Source organism: Phyllostomus hastatus, unplaced genomic scaffold (genome assembly GCF_019186645.2).
Source record: "Phyllostomus hastatus isolate PE091 unplaced genomic scaffold, TTU_PhHast_1.1 phas_scaffold_46, whole genome shotgun sequence".
Classification (NCBI taxonomy): Eukaryota; Metazoa; Chordata; class Mammalia; order Chiroptera; family Phyllostomidae; genus Phyllostomus; species Phyllostomus hastatus.
In genome coordinates this window covers 45,185,785-45,210,749 of record NW_025334032.1, presented here as the reverse complement: position 1 = coordinate 45,210,749, position 24,965 = coordinate 45,185,785, and the positions used below count along the sequence as shown (strand labels likewise).

Genomic DNA, 24,965 nt, shown 5'->3' with positions numbered 1-24,965 from the left:
CCTCTGGTCCGTGCTCTCTCCGTCCGTGCGGCTCCCGGCGGGCTCACAGAGCGAGGGCAGGCAGGCCCGCCGCCGTCCCTGGCATCGACTTCGGTGCAGAAACAGCGGCGCCCCCGCAGCACCGTCCGCGCGGCTGCGAGGTGGCGATGCTTGAGGTGCGAGGGCGGCGAGGCAGGTGCGTGCGGGGCGAGGACGATGCACCCACAGCGGTTTCCTGGGGCCCCGGTCACGGGTTCTTTCCTGCTTCGCCTTGGTCATGTAGTCGTCCCTTTGTGTGCCTCGGTTTCCCCTCCCGCCTGGCTCCCCCGGTTCCAGCGGGCACCCCTGAGCTCCACAGAGTGGGTGTGTATTCCGGCGGCGGTGTCCCTCGGAGGAAACGTGTGCTGAGACTCAACAACAGCAGCGGTCACCGTGAATGGTGACTCCTAAGTGTCAATCACTTTGGGGCCGACGGTGGGTTCAGAGTGGGGGTCACTGTGGGGGCCACAGCTGCCGCTCCTCCGACTCCCCAGCCCCCGTGTCAGTGTGGGCCGTGTTCTGAGAAACCCTGCACGTGGGACCTAACGAACACAACAAACCAAGGAAGTGGAGACAGACTCACGGACACGGAGAGCAGGCCCATGGCTGTCGGGGGTGGGGTGGGGGCTGGGCGGGGAGGGTGAAGGGACGAAGCAGAGAGACCAAAGAGGCACCCACGCACGCAGACGGCAGCGGGGTGCTGGCCAGAGGGAAGGGGCTGAAGGGGGGTGAAGGGTGAAGCAAGGAGACTCGACTTGGGCGGTGAACACACAACACTGTGTGTGTGTGTGTGTGTAAAAATACACAGATGACGCACTGTACAGTTACACACCCGAAACCTGTACAGCTGTGTTCATCAACGCACCCCGACGAATTCAGCAGAAAACGCAGAAAAGGGGGGTGAAGAGAGGAAGCCGATGACGCGTCTTCTGACGCCGGAGGCTGGCGTAAGTGGTCTGGCAGGGCACCGGCGAGGCCGTGAGCTCGCGTCTCCAGGGCAGGCCTGGCCTCTGCGGTGGGAGACGGGGCCCGCCCCGTGGGGCACAGCGGTGACAAATGGGACCGGGGGGCCTGTCCTCTGCCCCCCGGAACCCGCAGCCTCCATGACGAGAACAGAGTGGCGCCGGGAAGGGCCGCTCGCGCCGCCCCCGCGGACGCCAAGGACGCAGACGTCCAAACTCACGGCACGGGCTTCGGGGAGCCCACACGCCTCACACCCGTTCAGGGGGTCCTCCCGCATCACCGTCGTGCGAGCCCTTCATCAGAACGAAGTTCTTCTTACTGTGCAGAAGTCTTAGGTCGACGGGGGCTTGGGGGTCAGGAAGACCCGGCCTCAAATCTCAGTACCTGTGCCCACAGCTCCGGCTGCCGACACGGAGGCAGTGGCGTCTGCCTGTGCGTAGCGCCGGACCCCACTGGCACGGGGAACAGGCGCGTCCCGGTGCTGCGGTCCCTCCGTGGGCCACGCTCCTGCCGCAGCTCTGTCCCCACAGGCCGGCGTCTGAACTTTTCTAGCCGTCTCTGCCTAAAGCTGCGGTTCTAAGGAACATGCTCCTGTCTTCCAGGGAGTGGTCAGTGGTGAAGAAACCTGTCCCCGTGTGTCTGAGCTCAACCAAGAAGGCTATGCCTTCATCCACAGTTTTTATGGGTGATACTGAAGATAACGTGCAGACCGTCCATGGAAAAAAGGAGAATTCCAAAGAAAGAAGAAGAATGCTATAAATACAGTCAGATGAGCAGTAGTTTTCCAACTTAATAAAGTGACGTCTTTTCAAATAAAAACATCCCCCAATTACATACAATTACAGTGCTAACGACAAATGAATTCTACCCGCTCATCCTGACAACGCTGGCCATTAGTTTGGATTCTGTGTTAGGCATTTGTTGTGATTATAAGAATGGAGACAAAATGGAATTGCTTCCCATTAAAAAGCCTCAAGAAGGCGTTAAACAATTAAGACAATCCCCGCTCTGCTTGAAACACCAGCCTGTGCAGTGAGTTGGTTCCATGCCAGGCGCGTTCCCAGGTCATTCCAGGTAACGGCCACCAGGTGGCTCCGCGTGGCCGCGCCCTTGGGCTTCAGCGTGAACTCACACGGGTGCAGGCGGCCGGAACTCGGGCGTGGATCTTGTACGTCTGCCGCCCACGGCCACCACCCCGCCCCGGACTCCCCGCAGCAGTGACACCGAGTGTTTGTTCAGTTGCAGTGAATCAGACATCCGAACAGCACGTCCTTTCTCCCTGTGACTCCGACAATAATGTTTGTTCTGCGTACAGTCAGCTCCCAGGTCGAGGGCTCCTCTTCTCACAGTGGGGCCCCCAGACCCTGTCCGAGGGGGGACATTTCTCTGCTGACGCTAAGAGGTGACAGGCTTCTCCCCACGTGCTGGCGTCCGCACGGACGGTGTAAAAGCGACGGTGAGCGAAGCTGACGTGACCTCACGCGGCCACGGTGACTGGCGCCGTGCACCAGCGAGAAAGAAAAAGAAAAGGAAAAAGCCAACCTCACTCTAGTTCCTTGACTGAGCAGAATAACTTATTAATTTTAATGAACCTTGACCCTTGACTATGGAGCACACCTTTGATGCACATTAAAACCATGTGTCAGAGCGCCGAATAGTTGACTGAATTAACTGTTTTATTTTCACGGAATGCCTTGCTATTTGAAGAGCTGCCGATAAGCTATTATTGCTTAGCATCAGACATTTGTCAGCTATGCTAAGCAATGAGCAAATGACCCTTTTTTTTCGAGAAACATAATGGAAAATATTTGCAGCCAATGGTAAGATTCAAGCTGCTGACTGAAAATTAGAATTTCTGAAATTCTGAGACTGCCGTCAGGAGACTGACAGCTTCATGATCTCTAAAGCGTTTTCCAATGAGCTGTGAGTGACAGTAACATGTGTGATGTTGCTGATATCGTACTTTAAAATGTATGAACACTTGAAAGAACTCATAATTCAATAAATCGTTACTTGCCAGTGACCCATGCATAATGGTACAAAAAACACGTGTAAAGCGTAATTCAAGACGGAAGCCAGATCAACCTATTTTAGTACAAGGAAGTATGGGATGTTTATTGTTATTATTTCATGTCCCACACCGCGGGTAACATTTAAGAAAATATCATTTGCCAATTTTTATGATAGTATTGAATAAGAATAAGCACACTTATTTGGGAAGGTCACTAAAGTATTCACTCCTTTTTCAGCAGTATGTGAGGGAAGAATATTTTTGAAAAACATTTTAACAAAAAAAATGCAGTACAACAGATTGGGTGCAAAAGCAAATGTAAGAGTCCAGCTATACTGTTACCCTAGCAACAGTGATCAAAAGAAAGCTGGGGAAGCTATGCTAATACAGGCAAAGTTGGTTTCAGAGGAGAGAATGTTGTAAGAATAAAAAGGGTCCCTTTGTAGTGTCAAAGAGAGGAAAATTTTTAGACATAACAATATTAAACATGCATGTGCCTAATAACATAGCAAGAGCCGCGAAGCAGAAACCGACAAGACCGCAGCGAGGGACTGACAAATCCACAGTTGTCCCGGGAGACTGCCTGCACCGCTCTCAGAAACGGAGTCAGTGGCAGGAAAATCGGTGAGAATGCCGCGCACTTGAACCGCTCTTCCCCCTCCGTGACCTGACGGACATTCATGCAACACTCCGCCCAGGTACGTATGTTCTTTGCCAGGCACACGGAATTTTTGCCAAGATGAAGAATTTCTAGGCCAGAAAACAATCATCAATACATTCCAAAGGACTGAAGAGGAATACAAAATACATTCTCTGAGCACAAAGGTCCTTGGAAAATCCCTGGATATTTGGGAACTTTTAAGTAACCCGTGGATCTAAGAGTAATCACAGGAAAAAAAAAATAGAATGTATCGTGAGCTGCCAGAAAAGGAAAACATGAAACTTAGGGAATGCAGTTAAAGCAGTTCTTAGAGTGAAATTTATGGCACTAAAAGTTCACAGTAGAAAAGTAAAAAGGACTGACATCACAGTTTCAGTCTTAAGAGGTGAGAAAAAGAAGAGTAACTAACTCGTATGGTGATCAGGAGAAGGAAAATAAGGAAAGACCAGAGCTGAAACCACTGCAATGCAAGTAAAGCCGGCAGAAGAAGGCCAGGGAAACCCGATACATGGGGTTTTTCTTCTCTTTTCTTTTTTCTTTTTTGAGAAGATCAATTCATTGACCTTCTGTAGTCAGATGGATCAAGTAAAAGAGAAAACAGAAGTTAGCAGTATCAGGAACCAGAACTGTGATATTGTCAATGACTTCAAGAATGAGAAGGGAACATTATGCATAGCTTTATGCCAATACATTTGACACCTTAAAGTTGAAAACCTTCTTGAAATACGTAAGCTGTCAAAGCTCGCTCAGGTAGCCATGTGTCACCTGCGTGGGCCTGAAAGTAGAAATGAAGGTGAGTTTGTAATTAAAAACCCTTCTCATGAGAAAATGTAATTACAGATGGCTTCACGGATTAATTTCTGAAAATTTTAAGGAAGAAATATTGCTGATTCCATACAAACTCTCCTGGGCCATTCAGGAGAGGGACTATTTCCTAACTAACCATACGAGGTCAGCAGTGCTCTGGGAGCGAAGTCAGACTAAGTCGTTAGAGGGACAGTCTGTAGGCCGAGGACTCCTATGGACATCCATGCAAACAAACTAAAACACGTCAAATTAGATCCAACAGTATGTAAGACATACATCGAAACCAAATACATTTTACCCCAGGATGCAACGTCAGAAAACCATGTAATTCATAGTAATAAACTAGATGAACAAAAAATATCACATCAATTTATGAAGATACACTTTTGATAAAATTTTATCTCCATTTCTGATTTAAAACTGTCAACAAACTAAACATGAAAGGGCACTCCCCACCCTGATTACAGGAGTCTATGGGAAACTGAAAACTGAAGTCACTCTCAGAGATGACAGCGCGGGTGCCCCCACCTGAGATCGGGGTGGGGCTAGAATGTCTTGCCACTTCTACTCAGCCGGGTAATAGTAGGTCCTGGCCAGTGTCCTCAGGCAAGGAAGGTAGATAAAGGACATCCAGATGGGAAAGACACAATTAAAACTGCCTTTATTTGCCCTCGACAGTATTGTCCAGGGAGAAAATCTTATGAAACATGCATCTTCCTTCCTTCTCTAAAATACCACTGTTTTCTACCAGTTCTTAGCTCACTTCATAGGCTAGCCTCTCAACAAATACCCTCTTTTGTTTCTCCGTCTAAACATGGGGAGCTTATAAGAAGGAAAAAGTGCATTTCTCATTCCCCTTTACTCTCTGATTGTGAGGCTTTCTCCCAATATGAGTTTCCATCTTGAGTTATTTGGAAAAGGGTTACGCTTCTTGAGCTAACGGGGAGAAAGGCGGAAACCCACAGAAACAGCGCTATTATCGCGGCCACATTAATAACGGGATAACTGGAAGGCCGTCTCTAGTTCATCTCGACCCTCGTAAAGTGCATCGTAACCTTTCCTGGAATAAAGGGCACCCTCACTTACATTCCTCATTACGAAAGTGTATCTAGCAAAATAATTATGAAGCTATAGTTAAATTTTTGCCCCATCTATTTTTTAAAAAACATTAACCCACATACATTAGACGATTGGAAATTAACAAATTAAAACAGAAAAGAAAACCCCCCTGGAAACGCATTTTGATCACGTACATTTCAAGTTAAATGTGTAAGAGGGGGTCATACGGTGAAAAATACTATGAAGCACCTGGAAATTCTCAGTGCACACTTGAAATTCTAGAAATGATGCAGCTGCAGAACAATTGAGGGGCTGTGTCTTCCCATCAGAAGGACAAGAAGCTCGCACAGGACACGCTCAGATCGCCCGTGTGTTAGAAAACACCGTGACCGCGGATCACGCCTTCGTCTCCTACCTGAAGTCGGACCCTGCTCTTCTCCCGTACTCGGGGGTCCCCGGGTCTGGACACATGTCGGAGACCAAAGCGACGCCCCCTTGACTCACTGCAACACAACAGAGAAAACACCGTCACGATCCCGTGTCGTTGCTGGGGACAGGCCCGGGGAGTACATTGGCACTGGGCAGGTTTGGCCCTTAAAATATTCCGACTTGAAATGTGATTTAAGAATGAAGCCAGTTTAGCCCCGTTCAAACACACATTTATTCTTACCCCTGAGAAACACAGACTCCTTATCCCATGAAAGGATTTCAGTATTCTTTAGTTTGAACACTTCTTCCATGGAAGAGGTCAAAATCTGATTAAAAAAACCGTATCTGCTCATTACGATCAACTTTACGGAGGTTGCAATTAACAGCGTGGTAAGAAAAGGCAGTTTCCCGGTGAAGATGTCTATGTTTCTGCAGGAGACAGACCTCGCTCTCGCCCCGTGGGTGAGCTGCAGACGTTAATGATCCGTGCAGCCCGAGGCGAGAGAGATCTCACCAAGAACGACCCGTTCTATGTTAAACCTCAGACGCGTCCCCCCGTCCCCCCGGGAGCGAGCAGCAGCGCTCGCTTCCTCGTACAGAGGTGCTGACTGGCCCCCTGAACCTGGCCCCCGAGAGCCCCTCCTCCCGGCGGCACGGTGTCCAGTCACCCAGCCATCTGTGAGGGGCTCATGGGCCTGTCGGATGCAGTGGCTGCCACGGCCACACTCCTCGGCCCACCCCGCTCGTCCACACCAGGTGCGAGCGGAGTGGGGGAAGCGTGGTCCCGGCCAGCACACACACAGAGACGCGTTCCCGGGGCGCTGCCCCACCTCAGTGCACGGGATAGGGTCTGAGCGCAAGCCCAGCAAGGTGGTGGACAGACAGACAGACAGAAGGGCCTCGGCTCCGCGTCCTTGAAAACTCATCCAGCACGTCGCGGGGGGCAGGGGAGGCATTAGCCGGGGTCGGGGTGGGGATCTCCATGCCCTTGGGCTCTGGTGCGAACATCCAATTAAGGACCTCGGACGAAAATGACCGTGCGGAGCCCTGGAGACCGCTCACGGGTCCAGGGCGGCCGGCCGAGCAAGGCCCGGGAGGCGAGTCCACATTCAGGAAGGCAGGAAACGTCTCGGATTTCTTCCAAGTCTTTGTGTCCCGGGGCGGCTGGGAGGAAGTGGCCTGCCCTGGTTCTCCTCCTGGGGGGTAGGAGCTGGGCCGACCTCGTCTGCCAGGCGCCGGCTTGCCCGGGGGCCGCCCGAGGGGCCGGCTTCTGTGCTCAGGGGGGCCAGCGAAGCCTGGGTGCCGGGGCGGGCCCAGCTGCAGTTAAAGGGCGCTCAGGGATGGCGGCCGCAGGCACCCCTGGGGCAGGACGCGGGGGGGCAGAGGACGGAACACCTAGGACCCAGCGGGAAGGAGAGAGAGCGAGGCCCCGTGGGAGATGAAGACATTTCAGAGCAAGTGGCGGGGGCAGGGGGCGCACACCCAGACTTCGGCGGGATGTGCACCCAGGAAAGCCCCCGTGGATCCGGGGTCTCCGTCTGCGGCTGCTCCCAGCCTCGGGGACCCACCAGGTACGCAGTGGGGGCCCTCCACTCCGCAGAGACAGGGAGGGCCTCTGGGCCTTCCCAGTGCCCCGCTCGTGGGATCCGTCACAAGGGGTACCAGGAAATAAGAAAGGGTGGCCTGGCCAAAGAACAAAATTAACCTCCAGGAGCGGTCCCCCAGGAGACACACGCATTGGACCCGCGGCGCGAAGGTTTGGAGCCGCTCTCTCGGGCACGAAGGCGAGTCCGTCAGAGCGGAACACTGTCAACATCTGAGGGAAGGTGCGGATTTATGAAGCCGAGGAGCTCAACACACCCCCGGCAGGAAAACCCAGAGAGACCACGGTTGGAGACGACATCAAAGACAAGGGCACAGGGCCTTGAAGGCGGAAAGCGGAAAGAAATTCATCACAAACAAGGGATGCCCAGTAAAACCGTCCGCGGGTTTCTCAGCAAGAACCTTGTAGATCAGGAGGCGGGGGAGGGACCTCTGGAACTGCTGAGGGGAAAATGCCTTCGGCCGAGAATCCTGAATCCAACCAAGCGGTCCCCGGGAAGGGAGGGAAAATTCACTACTGGAGACCAGCGGGGGCTGAGTGATGTCGTCGCTGTGGCGCCGACCCTGTAAGAAACACTGCAGGGAACATCGCTGCGGGCTGAAAGGGGAGAACAGTCGACAGCAACTCAGAACCGTATGAAAATGTAGCCCTTAACAACAAACACAGACGGGAATGTAAGGACATGGTATTTTGTAAGCTTGACTTGCAACTCCACGTGTTTCATTTTCTGCAGGACGGAGAGACACACGCATAAACGTCGTCACACACCTACGCTGACAGGGCCGTGCCAGAAGTGTCGTTTGTGACATCAGTAGTGCGACCTGCCGGGGAGGCCGCAAAGAAGAGTTTTCGTGTGTGTACAATCTCCACGGCAACCCCAAAGATCACATCTATAGACTGTACACAGACAGAAACGAGGAGAATCACGATGCGTGACCCCCAAAAAACAACTACACACGGAGGAGGGTAGTGGTGGTGGGCGGGAGGGACAGACAGCTGTGCGACATGCAGCACACAGACGCAGTGGTCACGGTCAGGTGCTTTCTCGCCTGCCACGTCTGTAAGCGTGCACGGGAGCTACTCTCTGCACGCACCTCTCCAGACTCCCTGTGTTGACGCCCGGCCGCTCTGCGCCCCAGAGTTTGGCTGCTGTTGGAGGCGGGCTCTTTGGAGAAGCGATTGAGTCAAGGCGAGGTCATCAGCATGGACCCCGGTGCAGTATCACTGGTGTCCTGACGAGGAGAGAAGGTGAGAACACAGGCCCACACGGGGCACGACGGCCGCCCACGAGCCGAGGAGGGAGGCCTCCCACGAGCCAGTCCCGCCAGCGCCGAGCTCTCGGACTTCCAGCCCCCGGGGCCCCAAGGGAGTGACCTCCTGTTGTGTGACTGCCCGGCTGCAGGAGTTCGGCGTAGCAGCGTTCACAGGCCAACACACTCCCCAGTCAGAGGCACCGAGTGGCAGCACGGGGTTGAAAAGAAAGGAACAGGACACAGTTACGTGTGTAGCCAGGTGCTGTTCACAGAAGACTCACTTTGTGCAGACCGAGGGGCACGGAGAGACCGCACGGGAAGAGCAGCAAATTCTCAGAGCCGGACAGTCCCGCGGCGGCTGCCAGAAGCTGGGGCCAAAGGCCGGGACTTCCTGTTCACAGTGCAGAGACGCGGGCGGGGGCGATAAGAACATTCTGGTGGTGCTGGGTTCCCAACTACGTGAACGCATCTGATGCCACGGGACTGGGCGTTTAACATGGTTTGCATGGTGATTGCGTGTTCCGTGCGTCTCACACTGGGCCTGTGTTCCAGCAGGTCCTGCGTCCGTCGCCCACCTGTGACCCCGCTCCCTTCCGTCCGACAGTCCTGCAGCGTTCTCCTCCGGCCCCCGGGCTCAGGCCGCACCACTCCCCAGAGGGCAGTGGGCCGCTACGTGATCTGCTCAACTTCGTCCAAATGGGTTCCAGCGTCAGTCACTTCACCCCCGATGCCGGTGTCGCTTCCGCCCTGTTTCCCTTGCCGTCGTCCGTCAGAGGTTCCCTGCATTCCGCCAGCAAGGTGTCCGTGGCCGTGAGAACGGAGACGGTGGGGACTGGCCCGCCCTGTGCTTGTGTCCGCAGCAGCCGACGACAGCAGGCTTCCCGCCACGCTGTCCGCAGTCGCAAACTTGTCCGAAACACGCCGTAAAGGCTCACAGGTGTCAGCCTTCACGGCCCCCTTTTCTAGTTTTCCAGCAGCGACCAGCAGTCAAAAGAAACGACAGAAGTTGGAGGTGCCCATCCAAGTCGGACGAAAACACTCGGGATCTCTGACAGGCGGTGTCAGAGTGGCTCATTTGCTAAGGAGAGGGGGCTCGCTGCCGGAGTCCTGTGGGCGCACGGAGCGAGCCAGACCAGGCGGCGCGGCGCGCAGGTGGCGGGAGAGCAGCGGAAAGTGAGGACGGTCCGAATGCACGAAATAGTCACAGACACAGACACTCGTGGGGCCGCCGCCAGAGGGGGGGTGCGCAGGGGAGGCAGAATGGGGCCAGGGCGGGTCCGCGGAGACGGAAGGAGACTGACTGGGCTGGGGGCGGCGGGCACGGCACCGTGTGCAGACGATGCACACGGAACGTGCGCCGGAAACCTACGCAATCGTGTTAACCGGTGTCACCCCAACCCGTTCAGTAAAATCGTCTGTAATGTGGCCGCTTTCCTGAAACAGAGACGGGCTTTCAATGGGATGACAGCAGAGAAAACGCAGGGACAAACACATACGAGGAAACGGGGAGCCCGCAGCCCCCAGCCCCCCAGCCCCCCCGCATCGCGAGCGGCTGATTTCCCTGGGAGCCAGCGCTGCAGGGCTGGGGGGCTCGGGGAGACGAGGCCGCGCCACGCGGGGTCCCCAGCGCCTCGGAGAAACGCGGCACAGGAGAGAAATTACTGACTTTAATATCGCTTTGACGCGAACTTGGTGGAATGATAGCTTTCCCAATCTCAGAAGACACACACCACAGCTGTTCATAAATATATTAAACTCCAGTCCAAACCCTGGAGCCCAGACCCCGCCCTGGAAGGACTCGGCGGGCGGACCCGTCAGGTGGCACCCACGGACGCCAGCCCGAGACGGGAGGTCCCTCCAGGGGACGCACCGGTGCCAGTCAGTCGCAAAAGGCTCTGAAGGAGGATGGAAAATGGACACGTTGTAGTTTGTACGTATGTTTAAATGGCCTTTTCGAAGCGCATTGGCTCACAACAGCTCATCAGACGCTCTCAGGACCGCAACAGGTGTGTGTGGGGCGGGGGGGCAGGGGGACATGCTTCTCCCGCCACCACACTTTCCCGTGCTCTGAGGACACGTCCTGTGAGCGGCGGCGAGAACCCAGCGTGAATTCACTGGGAGTGAGCTCCACGGCTGGACTTGAGCGGCGGCGGAGGGCGCAGCCTGTGCCAAGGGCCGGTACGGGCCCCGGCGCAGTCTGCGACTGCGTTTTCTCTTCTCTGGCCTCCTCCACCTTCCCTCTCTGGCTCCCCACACTGCAGCAACACAGCAAGCACACACCCAACACACGAAATGCGTGCTGATCGACCAAGTCATCTATCGGTAAGGCTCCCGGGCCACGGGAGGCGGTGAGCGGTTGTGGTTGTGAGGGTCAAGTTCACACAGGACTTCCACCGTGTGGGGTCCGTGCCCCTCACCCCTGCACTGTTCCAAGGACAACTCCACTTCTCTGACCAAGGAAATTACAGAAAAACCCACTAGTGGAGACAGGTTTACATGAGCGTACTAATCAGAAATAGTTAAAAATGAAGTACAAGGAAGAATGTATTTATTGATTGATTTTAGAGAGAGAGAGAGAGAGAGAGATTCCATGTATTTATGCATTCCATGTGTCCTGACCAGGGAAACATTGTGTGCTAAAGCACTCTGTAAATTAAAGTGGGGCTTTTAAAAAAATATATATATATATCTTCATTTAATAATGAAACTTATTTTATGATGAAAAACAACATTAAGCATCAGCAGTGAAGGAAAAAGTGTGCTTGTCTGTCTTCCCAACCAGACATACACGTGGGAACACCAGGAGGCTTCAGTCCAAATCCCGTCGGGGCCAGTTCTTCCTGGAAAGACCAGACGGACAGGCCGCCCACAGGCGCCCCCGCCAGCCACTGCTAAGCCCCGGAGCTCCGCATTGGCCTGCTATTAAATCTTCATGTAGGATGCCATTTCCTTGAGCTAAAATTTAGTTTATAGCTTTGGGATAAAGAATCCAGCCCAAGCCCCATTTAAATAAACACGCTTTTGAGAGACGCTGCTCCTGTGGTTTATTATGGCACATTTTTGTTGTCTGTAGTTGATGCTTTGGAGACCTGAGGACGTGCTCTGGCTGCATCGGTCTGGGGTGTGCTCCCGGTCGCCTGGGACCCTCAGAGCGGCGGCGAGTTTTCGCTGCGTGGCGGTGAGGAGGGGTGGCACACAGACGCTTTCCGGCTGAAACCCCTCAGTCGCAGCACCACCTCTCACTGACCCAGCAGACCGATGCCCCACTGGGCGCGTGGGGGGCTGGGGAAGCTGCGAGCTGCAGAGCGTCCTGCTGTACTCGGTTTGAAAGAAGTGAACTCTGACATTTGCTCCTTCCGCATTTAACAGACTTGTGTTTCTCTTCTTGTTGTTGTTGTTTAAAGATTTTATTCATTTATTTTTAGAGGGAAGGAGAAAGAGAGGGAGAGAAACATCAGTGTATGGTTGCTTCACGTGCGCCCCCTACTGGGGACCTGGCCCACAACCCAGGCATGGGCCCTGACTGGGGATCGAACCGGCGACCCTTCGGTTCACAGGCCGGTGCTCATTCCACTGAAGCACACCAGCCAGGGCCAGACTTGTATCTCTTTACGGAAACGAAAAGCAGTCTAGTTCTCACCGCATTCCCTCTTTCAGATTTGCGAAGAGATTTTATTTCGGCAGGGCTGACTCTCACCCATTCTCTCCCCGTTCCTGGAACTCCGATATTGTGATGAAAACCTGATTTCAACCACATTTTGCCTTTGTAGTAACACCCTTTTTTGGGTTTGCTTTTAGCTGTCATGGGATTGTTTTGATTTAGAATATCACCTGGGAAATTCCCACACGCATCACAGAATTTCTTCTGCTTTTCTGTTTCTGCAGAACATTTGCACAGCCCCGAGCCGTTGCTGGGTTTGATCCCGGAACAGCGTGCAAATATTTACAAATGTACAGAAATAGGTGAAACAGGAGCTGTGGACATTTGAGCGATAAATTCCTATTGACCGGACGACACTAGGGTCCCACGCCGCATACGCAGAAATAAGCCGTCAGAAGCACGTTGCTCTGACCTGAGTTGGTTTGGGTCCCAGACTAACAGGTCCCGTGAAACCAGCAGCTGGCTTTCAGACCGACCGCGCAGGCCTCGGGGGAGGGGCGTGGGCGGGTTTCCAAGCCGCCGAGTGCGCCTGGCACATTGGACGGGCTCTCTTTTTGCTCCCGGCCACTTTAACTTGCCGACTTCTGAAACCGTGGAAACCGGAGGCCCGCTGTCCTCAGTGTGGCCTCTGTTGTACCCACGTTCTCCTCTTCCAGTCCCACCGCCGTGAGCGTCACATCGAATCTCTCCCAATGTCCAGGAATTTAGTTTCTGAAACAGACTTTAACTCCTGAAGAATTTAGGCAGGGGGCCTGTTCCGGGAAGGGGGCTGCCCCGACAGATACCCGTCATTGAACATGAGCCAGGGGCGACAGACAAGGGGGACCCGTGGGCCTTTCACGGGTCCCGGGGCTAACGGCGGCTCAGCGGACACGAACTGACCGACGCTGGCTTCTCCGTCTGTCTTCCCGGGAACGGCCCTCCCGCCCTCTGACCTCCCAAAGCCCAGCCCCCTTCCTCCTGGGCACCGGTCCTCGCAGGGCCCTTCCCCCGCCGCCCAGGGTGTCCTCGGGGCTGCTGTGTGCAGGGAACCCCGGCTGTTCACAACCCTTTCTCCTGTCACCCGGCCTTGTGTCGATTTGCGTATCGGTCCAGCCGGAAGGACCTGGAAGGCAGGAGGAAACCTTCTCTTCCCGCCCACCCCCGCCCCGGCATCATTCCCGCTGCCGCCTGCGGGGCCGTTCCGGTCTGGGCAAACTTAAGCACCCCGAATGCTCTCACTGCGCAGCCTTTTCTCCCCTTTCACGTTCCTCTTCTGAGTGGTTTTTCTGCCAGGGAGAGACACAAGCGGGTTTCTTTCCAGGCGATCATATTAGTAATTATCCTCCAGAAGCTCAGTCACCATGGCGGCAACTGCTCGGAGAGGGAGCACTTGCCTTGTGTGCCTTCAAATCACACGGAGACGTGTGCTGCTCACACGAAATGAGAAGAAAGAGCGTGCGGCTCCCACACCAGCACGACGACCTCCCCGCAAAAACAGCAGCGCGCCAGTTTGGGCCGGAGCCCGGGGCCCGGGCCTCCTGCTGGGCGTCCGGGCCCACAGCCGGCTCCGAGTGGGCCCCGGGTGTGCGCTGGCCGGCCGAGAGAGCCGCATCTGTGCTGTCCCCTGGGTCCCTGGTCCCACAGAGGCAGTGCGGCTGGCCGGCACCCGGGAGCAGGCTGCCCGGACGTCTCACGGCCTGGCACTCACGCCGGGGGCTGTTTGCGCAAGTGTAAGGGCTCTGCACCTAGGACTCATGAGTGATTTTGAGGGCCGACTCAGAGAGGACGCACTAGACACCTAAGATTCCTGGTCCCATCAGCCCAGCCAGCACTGGACCAGGCGGATTTCTTCGACTTCGCATAGGTCGAAAACACCCAGCCAATAACCTCCACATACGATTTAAAGAAATGGAAGTATCTCACAGGCAATGCATAATGTAACCGGTTTCAGGAAAAAACACACATAAATATTTTATATTTATATTTAAATATCACACATTTAAATATTTTATTTTAAAGATAATATACTCATATTTAAATTGTAAAACCTTATTTGCCAAGAACCTTAGATTTAAACCTTACATTTAAAAAATAGGAAATATTAATTGAGTAATAAATACCTACAGAAAGTTCCTTTCTCACAAGAGTTTATAAGCGATTTCAGGATCTTATATTTAGGTACATTCTAATATAGTAAATATAAGTGATACCAACATGTAGAATACACTTTACATATTTGTCACTTATGTATGTTATATGTGTATTCATATATGATTAAATTACTAGGAAAATTTACAGTAAATATATTCGACGGAATATTAATAGCTATACTTTTGCTTATATGAAATAGTTGTAATATTAATAAACGCATATTATTTTATATAGATGATTTGTGTGTTATACACGGTTTTATAATACACTACACAACATGTATTAGCATTTGTTCAGTAAGAGAGTGTTTAAGCGTTGTGGAGAAGGCAACATTTTGGAGGCAGGAGAAAGCGGGGGACGCCATGTCTTACGCATAAAAGTGTCGATTGCTGATCACTCGGGATTTCTCCGAAAACAGCTAACGAAAGCGACTGCGCCCGGCTGCGGGGCTGGGGGCGGGGACGGGGACGGAGGGGGCCGGCGGGTCGCAGGGCCGGAGCCTGCCCTGTGCCGGGCCGGGAGGGCGGACGCGTGTTGCTGTCCGTGTGTCCGAGCCCGCGGAACGCGCGGCCCCAGAGTGACCCGGGTGGGAGCCGGGGACTCGCGGGGGGGGGGTTGCTGACGTGTGGGTGCAGGCCCCTCCTCGGGGCGAACGTCCCGCCTGGTGGGGGTGGGGGGCTTCGGTGACCAGGGACCTGTGCTGGGGGGTGAGGACCCGGAGTGCACGGGCCTCCGCACCCTCCCCTCGTGTCCTTGCACCCCGCTCTGAGAACGACCTTTAAGGGAGCAGAAGAAAGAAAGAAAGAGGAGGAGGAGGAGGAGGAGGAGGAGGAGGAGGAGGAGGAGGAGGAGGGGAACGCGCCCAAGGGGAACAGGGCGCGGAGGAGGGAGAGGGGCGGATGCGGAGCGCGAGGTCAGAGGTCTAACCTTTGCTTGAACTGCGTGAACGTCTCGTCTCGGGGGCCGAGGGCCCCGCCTTCGGGAGGAGGAGTCGGGGCGAGGCCTGAGCAGCCGAGGTCACAGTGGACGCGGGGGTCACGCAGCGCGGGCGCACCTGCTCATCCGGGGGAGGGCTCGTGCGTGAACCCCGGGACCCCCAGTCGGGTCCGAGGCGCAGGACGCACGCGCGGCCGTTGCTCTCGGGGCGGGGCTCTGGCTGGGACACGCCCCCCGCTCCTTTCCCGCGGTTCCTTCCCTGTGAACACCCTCCCGCCACTCAGGCGCGCCCCCCACTTCTCTGCACGCGTGTGCGCGTCCTTATGCGCGGTCGCAGTGGGGAACTTGGGATGCGGCCTGCACAGTCAAATATATTATTTTGAAATAGTTCACTCCAATTTTAAATTGCATACCTATTATTATTATTATTATTATTATTATTATTATTATTATTATTATTACTATTATTATTATTTTGCTGTTTTCACACTGCCCGCCGTCCTCAGAGCACGCTCAGCCTCCGTTTCCCTGTTTCCTCGAGAAACTGAGCTGCGGCCGCGGTGAGACGGGAGCGTCGGGGCTCCTGGGGCGACGCCTTTGCCCCTGAAAGCGTGGGACGCGACTTTGACAAGGAGGGAAAAGAAGCAGGGGTGCAAGATAACGAGGGGAATCAGGCGTTATCAGAGGATACACGCGCCAGCTTCAATAGAGGCGCGTGTCAGAGAAACCACAGAATTTAGCGGTGAGAAAAATGACGTAATGCAGCCGAAGCGCCGCACGTCTCAGTTCCGGGGGCTGAGGTTCAGAGGGGAGGGGCGTCCTTCAGGCCGCGGCGGGTGGGGGCCGGAGTGAGCAGGACGGTGTCGCGCTGCGGGGCCGTGGGCCGCGTGGGCTCCCCTCGCCGAGCCCCGCTGCTCCCGCGGATCGGCCCCGCGCTCCGTCACCGCGGAGACGTGGTGACCGCGCACGCAGCCCGCCAGCCTGGCTCAGGACAGAGCCCGGCCCTGCAAGGACTGGTTCCTCTGCTGTTCCTCCCGCCAGCACCTCGAGCGGAGTGGTTTCAGCCGTGCTCTCCTGCGGCTCCAGGGCCCTGCGAGTCTGCGTCTGTGCGTGGTTCCCAACCTCAGGGAGGGTCCGTGTGGGGAGGTCGGAACTCAGGGGTTTGCTTTAGCAGAGGCTGGAGAGCTGGAAGGCGCCCCACGCCGGCCGCAGACAGAGGGCAGGGGAATAAACGGTAGGGTGCTGACACCGAGGGAGGGAGGAAAGAGCGCCTGCTTGCACCGCGTAAACAGAGGCCGGGAGCCATAAGGTTGGCACTGTCCTCCCAGACCTCAGGGCTGGCTGCACCGACCCGCAGATAAACCGCAGGCAAGCACGCCTGTCCCCCGGACGCAGGTGGGCCGGGGGTTCCGTTTCCACCGGGTCTGCAGCGGGTTTCCCGAGGCGCTAGTGTGTGCTGGTGCAGAGCTGGCGGGAGGTGTTCGCGTGTTTCTGCAACAGACCGTGCAATCGTGTGCCCAGGAGCAAACGGTCCCAGCGTCCCAGCGTGGTTTTCCTGGTGGGTTAGGACAGTCGGAATCCCCACGGAAGTAACAGCTGAGAACAGAAGTGGCCCCGTAATGGAGACGGCCCCTTCCAGTCAGGCCCTCGGCATCCTTTCTGCCCGGGACGGGAGGCTCGGGGTTCACTCTTGGGGTGGGGGGGGGCGTTCACAAGAAGACCGCCCCACCCAAAGGACACGTCCGGTCCCAAGTGGACCAGGGGGCAGGAGCCAAGGACAGGACACTGTCAGGGGGCGAGACGGAGAGGGGGGAGCACCGGGGTCGGCGTGGGGGTCCGGGTGGGGCCCTGAGGGGAAGTGCCGGGCCAGCGGGAACCTGAGGGTGAGCGAGCCGAAGGGCATCGCGAGCGGAGTGACCGTGTGGGTGGACAGCAGAGCCGGGCTCCCCGGGAAGGAGAGAGACCGGAGCGTTCCAACGACGGCCGCACAGGGGTCCGGGCACCCACCTCGCCGCAGCGGAAGGGGGAAACCTCCGGACACGCTCCGAGGAGAAGGCCCCGTTCACGTCACGCAGGCCCCCGTGCCCACCCGCCCACCGGGCAGCCGGACAAGGGCGGACAGAGGCGGTGGGAGCGTTCAGAGTCCAGACTCGGGGTGGTGGCTTGGGTAGGCGTGGGGCCGGGCGACCGAGAGCAGTGGACGGGCCGCACTGCGCGGGGAGAGAGTGGGAAGACCTTGTGTGACCGATCTGGTCCTAAGGAACGGCCGAGGAGCGGGGCGCGTCTGTCAGGGGCGGCTGACGCGGGGCGCTCTCAGCCCTGGGCGGGGTGCGCGGGGAGAGCGGGTCAGACCGGAAGGCAAGCACCTGCCTTCCACCCGCTGCCCGGCAGGTGCGTGTAGGCAGCCTGGGGGACACGCCAGCTGCTCTGGGGGTGCCCGCGTCTGGGCCGGGAGACCTGACCTCGTACAGAAGCACGGGACTTGCTGTCACACACGTAGGACTTAAAATTGTGGGACGCCGGCGTGACCCTGAGTGAGAGTCAGCGTCCCGTCCTTGAACGACCGGGGTGCACTTCCAGGCTTGTGCCGTCCTTGCGCCTTGGGAAATGCCCTTCCGCCCCACCTGCCCACCACTGCCCTCGGCTCAGCACACGGAGACCAACGTCACCTCCCGGAGAAGCCTTCCCGGACACCCCGAGGAAGAGAACCACCTCTGCGCACCCCGGTCTGGCACAGCGCTCCGTGCTGTTTCCTTCACGGCACTGAACACACCAGAAGCCATGCGAGTTATTTATCTGGGACTCCTCCCACGCAGGGTAAGCCCCTCGGCCAACAGATTTTTCCGTGTTGCTCACTGTTCTGCACGGGGGCCGGCACACAGGAGGAGAACAGTACAGATTAGCTGGCGGCTGGTGTGAGGAACCGCGGAGGCCGACCCACCGCCGCGTCTGGAGCGGCGAGAATGTTTTGAGGTCAAGGAGAGGCGGGCAAAAGCACAGAGCCAGCGGGAAGACGCAGGCGGGGGGGCAGTGTGCCATGCCAGGTGGCCGAGATAAGAGAATTTTTCAAGATGTAAGAAGTCGTGAGCAGCTTGAAAAGGTGCCGGGAAGCCGAGTAAATAGATTAACGTGTAGCCCTGGGTCTGGTGGCGCCGGAGACCCCCGGCGATTTCAGCGAGTCGGATCCAGGTCGCCGCGCGACGAGAGGCTGGAGCCCTCCAGGGCGGGCAGCCCGTTTAATCGCTCAAGGAGAGTGTTCCGGGGACAGCTCTCGAGTAAATAAAACACCTGTCTCAGAGGGTTTATTCTGAAGAGAATGGGGACTTTTCTGCCTTAGCCACTAACAAGTAAACAAATGACCCGAACTACTTAAACCGTCTTTAAAGCTTGCATTTCCCCGGCTCCGAAGACGGCGCGGCTGGCGTCAGCACGGCACGTCCGGAGGCAGGGCCTTCCCTGCGCCCCCCGCAGGCCGCCCAGTGGTGACACCGCCGAGCCTACAGCCTTGGGGAAATGAGCATCTCCTGTGCAGTTCCGCACTGTTTGTGTTGCTATCAGGAGGAAACGGAGCAAGCTTTTAAAGTCTTCGCTAGAGAAAACGAATAAAAAAAGCAAAACGATGTTGCAAGATCAAAAATACCCAGGCAATGGTTGGAAAAGACTAGGATTCCTAGTACTGGCTTTTCAGTCTGTGGTGGGTGGAATAGCCACGTTATCACGGGAACGTGAAGACTCGGGTCCACTGTGCTGGCGGGGGCGTCCGGTCCTGTCCCCGGTGAGAACCACCCCCACCCCCGCCGTCCCCAACCCTGAAACCGCGGGTGATGCCTGGCCTCTCCGGCCCCATCCTGCTCCTGCCCGCCCGGCCCCCTGGGCCTTCAGGCTGACGGGTGTGCTTGGTGTTTGCGAGCACACATGCTAGCCATTCCTTACGAGATCTCTGCTTGGGGCTTCGGTTTCACAAAAACGACCTCTGCTGTGTCCTCTTAAGGACGCAAAGGGTGCCTGAGCTCCGAGGCAATTTCTTAAGGAGGATTTGAGGAGCCGGCAGGGGACCCCCCCTTCGAAGTGGACATGCTCGACGCCCTCTAGATGAGTAAACCTTTCCTTACTCCAAACTGTCGTTTTCAGTTTCGGTCTTTCAAAGCGTCAAACACGGGGACTTCGGACCTGATGTCATCTCCCCTCTCCCCCTGCACCCTCACACCGAGTCATTAAACCAAAGCTAGACTGTTCCGGGGGGTTGTTCATCTTTTTTTTTAAAAATATATTTATTTATTTTTTTATAGAGAGGGGAAGGGAGAGAGAGGGAGAGAAACATCACTGTGTGACTGCCTCTCCCACGCCCCCTATTGGGGACCTGGCCCACAACCCAGGCATGTGCCCTGACTGGGAATCGGACCGACGGCCCTTTGGTTCTCAGGCTGGCGCTCAGTCCACTGAGCCACACCAGCCAGGGCTACTTTCATCTTAATAAGACATGATTTTTTAATGAAAGAAGTGCCAAAAGCTTCTAGATGTATCTCAGTTAAACCGCAATGATACAAGCGAACTCCGGACAAAAACGAGAATGGAAACCCAGAGAGGTGGGCGAGATCGGAACCCGCACAGCCGGTCACCTCGAGTGTCCGTGCCGGCAGCTGGGCTCAGGACACAGGGCACAGTGGACGAAGCCTGTGACCCCCCGAAACAGGAGGCCTGATTGAGTATAAATACATATAGTACACGTGTATCACACACATGTATAATTCACACAGTACATGTGTGTTATGTGTGCAGTACACACGTACTGTATCTATAATCCATTCATGCCATGTAGATACACATATACAGCATATCACACATATCACATACAGAATGTGCAGTAACACAGATCTTACATTTAAGTGTATTTTATAGGAGATTATGCCGTGAGCAGGTCCCGCAGAGACACGCACACTGTGCGACAGTTGACAAGGAATCAGCCCACCGTGAAAAAGGATGGAAAATAGACAAGTCTTGCCCTCTCCAGCCCCGGTTCTGTGTGGAACCGCACTGCCCTCAGCCAGAGACTTTACAGGTTCCCAAATGAACTCACGGGACTCCTGTGGCCCTGAGGCCGCAGTTCCTGGGCTGTGTCTAAGCGATGGCCGTGGGGGCCTGGGCCCAGCGGAGCCCTGTGCAGTGGCATGGCAGCCTGCGGGCCTGGGAGGGTCCCAGGGGGCCGAGGTCCGGGAGTGAGAGGCCACCGGGAAACACAGAAGCAACTCGCTAGTCAAGCAAGAACACGGCCACACACGTGTGAGGCGGCAGGTTATCAGGCAGGGGCCCGCAGAGGTCAGGCGTGGGCCCGTCGGGAACGAGCCACAGTGGGGGCGTGTCCCCCGTGAGCCTGTGAGTGGAGGAACCGGGGAGCCCGGGGAGCGTGTGCCGGAGGAAGGCTTTTCCACTCGCCCTGCGGAGGCTCTGGAGGCGGCACCCTGAGCTGGTCAGAGGGGGACGAACAGAGACAGACCCAGTGATGGAGAGCGGGCTGACGGCTCCGTGGAGGGGTGGGGGGTGGGGCCGGGGAGGTCGGGGGGGGGGTGGGGTGGAGCGGAAACAGAAACGGGAGGAGAAACAGGGAAGGGCTCATGGTGGGTGTGGTGACTGCAGGGGGCGTGGGTGGGTGGGTGGCAGTAGAAGATAGGCAGCATGGGGGGTAAGTGGTGATAACAACACAATAGAAACAAGTCGTTAAAAAACACGCTGTGCATTCCAGGATGTTAAAACAGCAGACTAGGAATGGCAGGCAGGACCCCGAATTAATAACCGGAGAAACAGACCAGAAGGACAGATGCCGGACACAGCGCGGAGGGAGGACAGTGTCTGCTCCAGACTGGACAGCCGTGGACGGGAGGGTTTAGGGCCCGAGGGCTGGGCAGCGGCAGGAGGTCTGGCCTGTGGCTGCGGAAGGCGGCCAGGAGGCCGGGAGGCCAGGAAGGGGTGATGCTGGAGGGTGCGGTGCCTGTTCACCCCACGTCCAGCTACTCTGTGACGCCCCGCAGGGTCACCATCTGGACGCGGCCTCTGCGGACCGGCAGCGAGGCCAGGACGAGACCCTCAGGGCAGCCGAAGAGGGGGGGTGGTCGGCAGTGAAGGGGAGGACAAGAGGACACGGGGTGACCCGCCGAGCTGCCAGCTGAGAGCAGCCCTGCAGGCTCTTTGTGCAGCCAGAGAACCAGCTCCGACCAGTCCTGTCCCGTTCAACGAGACGCTGAGCTGCTGCTCACAGACCACGGGATGCAGCCCCAGGCCGGGCGGCCGGAGCCGGTGCAGCGGAGAGAACTGGGACCTGCGGCCGGGCCTGAACCGAAGCCCCGCCCTTCCTCCCCCCCAGGAAACCAAAGCACAGGAAGAACCTGGACTCAAACACTGGACCCTTGAGAAGCCAAGGACCTGCCGTCCAGGAAGAGTGGGTGCCGACGCCCGTGACCATTCATGGCCGAGCTCCGCGGCCTCCAGCTAAAACTCGTCCACCAGCGCGGCCGCGCCCCGGGCCCACCAGACCCCAGCGAGCAAGACGGACGCGAGGCAGCGCTGGTCTCCCCCTTCTCGGTTCCGTCCACCGCGCCTCACTCCGAGCTCCGACGTTTGAGTTTTGGTCGTGGGACACGGCGGCGCAGGGACTGGGCTCGGAACGTCCAGGCGTTTTCAGGCCGGGGGTGGGACCGTCTCTGCCTTTTCCAGTTCGAGCTGGAGTCACGGTCCATCCTCCGGAGGCGGAGAAGGGAGGGCCCGACCACAACAGACTCAACTGATTATTAGGTGAATCCAGTCGGTCCGTTTAATTGTCTAGCGGTAAAGTTAACGAGCTGCGTTGATTTGGCATGTGGGCAGGGGCGCTGGTGATGGGACTGCGGTGCCGATGGCGTCCCTAACGGAGGACGCCAGGGCGTGCTGATTGCCCTCGTTTCAGAAACAGCTGGAAACAAGCATTTGCAACCCGTGGAGTCAAAGCCTCTGGACTTTCTTCTCTAAGGCAGGGCTCCCGGGGGTGGTGACCAGCCAGCAGCCTCCGTGAGCCCTGGGAACTCATTAGAAATGCCGGTTTTCTAACCTTCAAGCCCCATCCTGGACCTACAGAGCCAGAAACTTGGCACGGGACTCGGCGCTCTGGGTTCTGAGACACTCTCCGTCCAGGGGCTGCAGCGACCGGCATGGAGAACCGTTGTCCCCGGGAAACAAGAACCGCAAGGACGGCAGCTCTCGTCTGGGACCAGTGTGGCCGAAGGCGTTGGTGTTGGGGCCAGTGGGCCCAGCTGCGCCTCCCCCTGAAGCAGACAGGTGCCCGGCCGGGGTCGACAGGGAGGGAGGTGGGGGAGGGTCTGAGGTCGCCCATCTGCGGTCCCCGTCTCGGCGAGGGGCAGGGGTGAGACGGAGGTGAGTGAGCCGCGCCAGGCCCCTGCACCCCGGCTTCTCCTCCTGGTGCAAACAGGAGAGTGGAGGCGGGGAGAAGGATGAACACGGGGCCAGGGCGGAGCTGAGTGACCCGGGGCTGAGGCGCAGCAGCAGCAGGAGAGGATGCCGGGACCTGGAGCGAAGCACGAGCGGTCTCGCCCGTTTCCCCGAAGGGCCGGCCCCGCGGTCTCAGCCCCCGAAGGAAATTACGAGTCACGCGCTCGCCCATTGCCTGGGTGCCCCGCTGTCTCCTCACCGCGCGGCGTCCGGCTCGGGAAGACCCGGCCACCGGTTCACCCCCTCGAACCGTCCAGCTCCCGTCCTGCCTGGACAGCGAGACCAAACTGCCGGAGTCAGCTCCCCTATTTCCCTTCGCCACGGGCCGTACTCAAGTTCAAGACCTCTCCAGCCAGCGTTGCGATGGGTGTTAATGCCTTTGCCTCTGGAAGTCCCGTGCACAGACAGGGGTGTGTTTTCTGAGCGGCTGGGAGGAAAGACCCGTCCTTCCCCAGGAGAGGAGAGGAGAAAGCCCGGGGGAACCCGCTGGGGGGAGGCTGACTCCCAGTGCCCCGCCCTCCGCTCTCTGAGGGCGGAGGGGAGAGAGCACACGGCGGCAGGGAGACTCGGACGGGTCCTGCGTGCAGGCAGGAGGAGGCTGGTCCCAGGGACGGGGGCCACTTTGAAGCAAGAGTCTACACATGCAGAGGAGGCAGGGAGATGGGGGAGGTGTGGGGGGGGCAGCCTCAGGCTCTGCAGCCGAATGTGGCGAGTCTGACTTTGCAAACGACAGGCTTCTTCCGGCACTTGACTGCGGAGTTAAGGCTGGGTTACTTTCAGAGAAACAAAAACAGAGAAAGGGAAGTGCACGCACACTAAAAGGAAGAGGTCCGTTGAAACAACGTTCCTGCAAGAGCAGACGGACTCCGCAGTCTAACGGGTGGGTACGCACGAGGTGGGCAGTGTGGGCGCGCATCCCCCCGTCTTCAAAGGACGTCTCCCTTTTACCTCCTGACGCATCAATTCGACATACTGCAATCTGCCCTAAAGGGATAATTAAGAGAACGTGTTTAGAAGTGCTGGGTATGTGATATCTGTAACAATGTCCGCGTGGTGATATCGAAGACCCAGACATAGTCTGCGCGAGCAAGGGGACACGGGGAGTGAACTGCACGGTCGGAGAGCGACGCAGCGGAAAACTCTCCGGCCAGCAAGACGTGTTTCGAAGACAGTTGGTCCACCTGGAAAACCATTCGCAACGCATGAAGTGAAAAAGAAATACCCCCCAAACTGTTATACAGTATTTTGTCATATTTGAAAAAATATCACACGCACGTATTCAGAAAGCAATGCTCTATTTCCAAATGTCAGCTGTAATTTTTTTGCATTGCGTAAATAGAGACTTTTGTTAAATACTTTGTTTCCTATTTGCACTTGCCATTTTTTTCTGGGCCTGCATGGCTGTGTAATAAGGAATGAGAACCAAAATCTACTTTAATACTAAAAATCAAGCACCTGGTTTGAAAATCAGGGAAAACTGCCTCCATTACGACGATAACGGCTGCCCCTCGGAATGGAAATGCGGGGCTTGCGCTTCAGGAACTGGGGCTCGCAACGTGTGGGCCCACGTCCCCGAGACCCCGATACGCTGTAGAACGGCCCCCAAGAGCGGCCAGGAGACCGCTACAAATGAGTGACTTTTCGGTTCCCGCCGGAAGTGTTCTCCGGGGGCCCGGTTTGCCTGCTTTCCACACCTCATCAGCCCTTCTTTGCGGCAGCCAGAGTGTCCAACCTGGCAGCCCTGCTTCCCGGGGGTCTGGTCGGGGGCGGGGGGCAGTGCAGGAGGTTTGAAAAAGTTTAGTGGAGGCCCCCGGCCTCCGGCGAGGTAACCGGTAAAGCGGGAGAGCGATTTTAGGCGGGTCCCGGAGCCGCAGGGGCCGGGCCCGCTGCCTGGAGGCTGGGAAGCGCGTGTGCGTTGCCCCTCCCCGGTCACTACGCCTCTGCCACTCCCCGCA

General features: G+C 56.8%; 1 protein-coding gene across 1 annotated transcript in view; it reads right to left on the bottom strand.

Annotated features, from left to right (window-relative positions):
* Positions 1-24,965, bottom strand: part of CSMD1 (CUB and Sushi multiple domains 1) — a 687,628-nt gene that overhangs the window by 205,573 nt on the left and 457,090 nt on the right. The window contains exon 10 of the mRNA XM_045821269.1: positions 5,935-6,022. Within this exon, the coding sequence (XP_045677225.1) occupies positions 5,935-6,022 (88 nt within the window). The remainder of the gene's footprint in view (positions 1-5,934; positions 6,023-24,965) is intronic.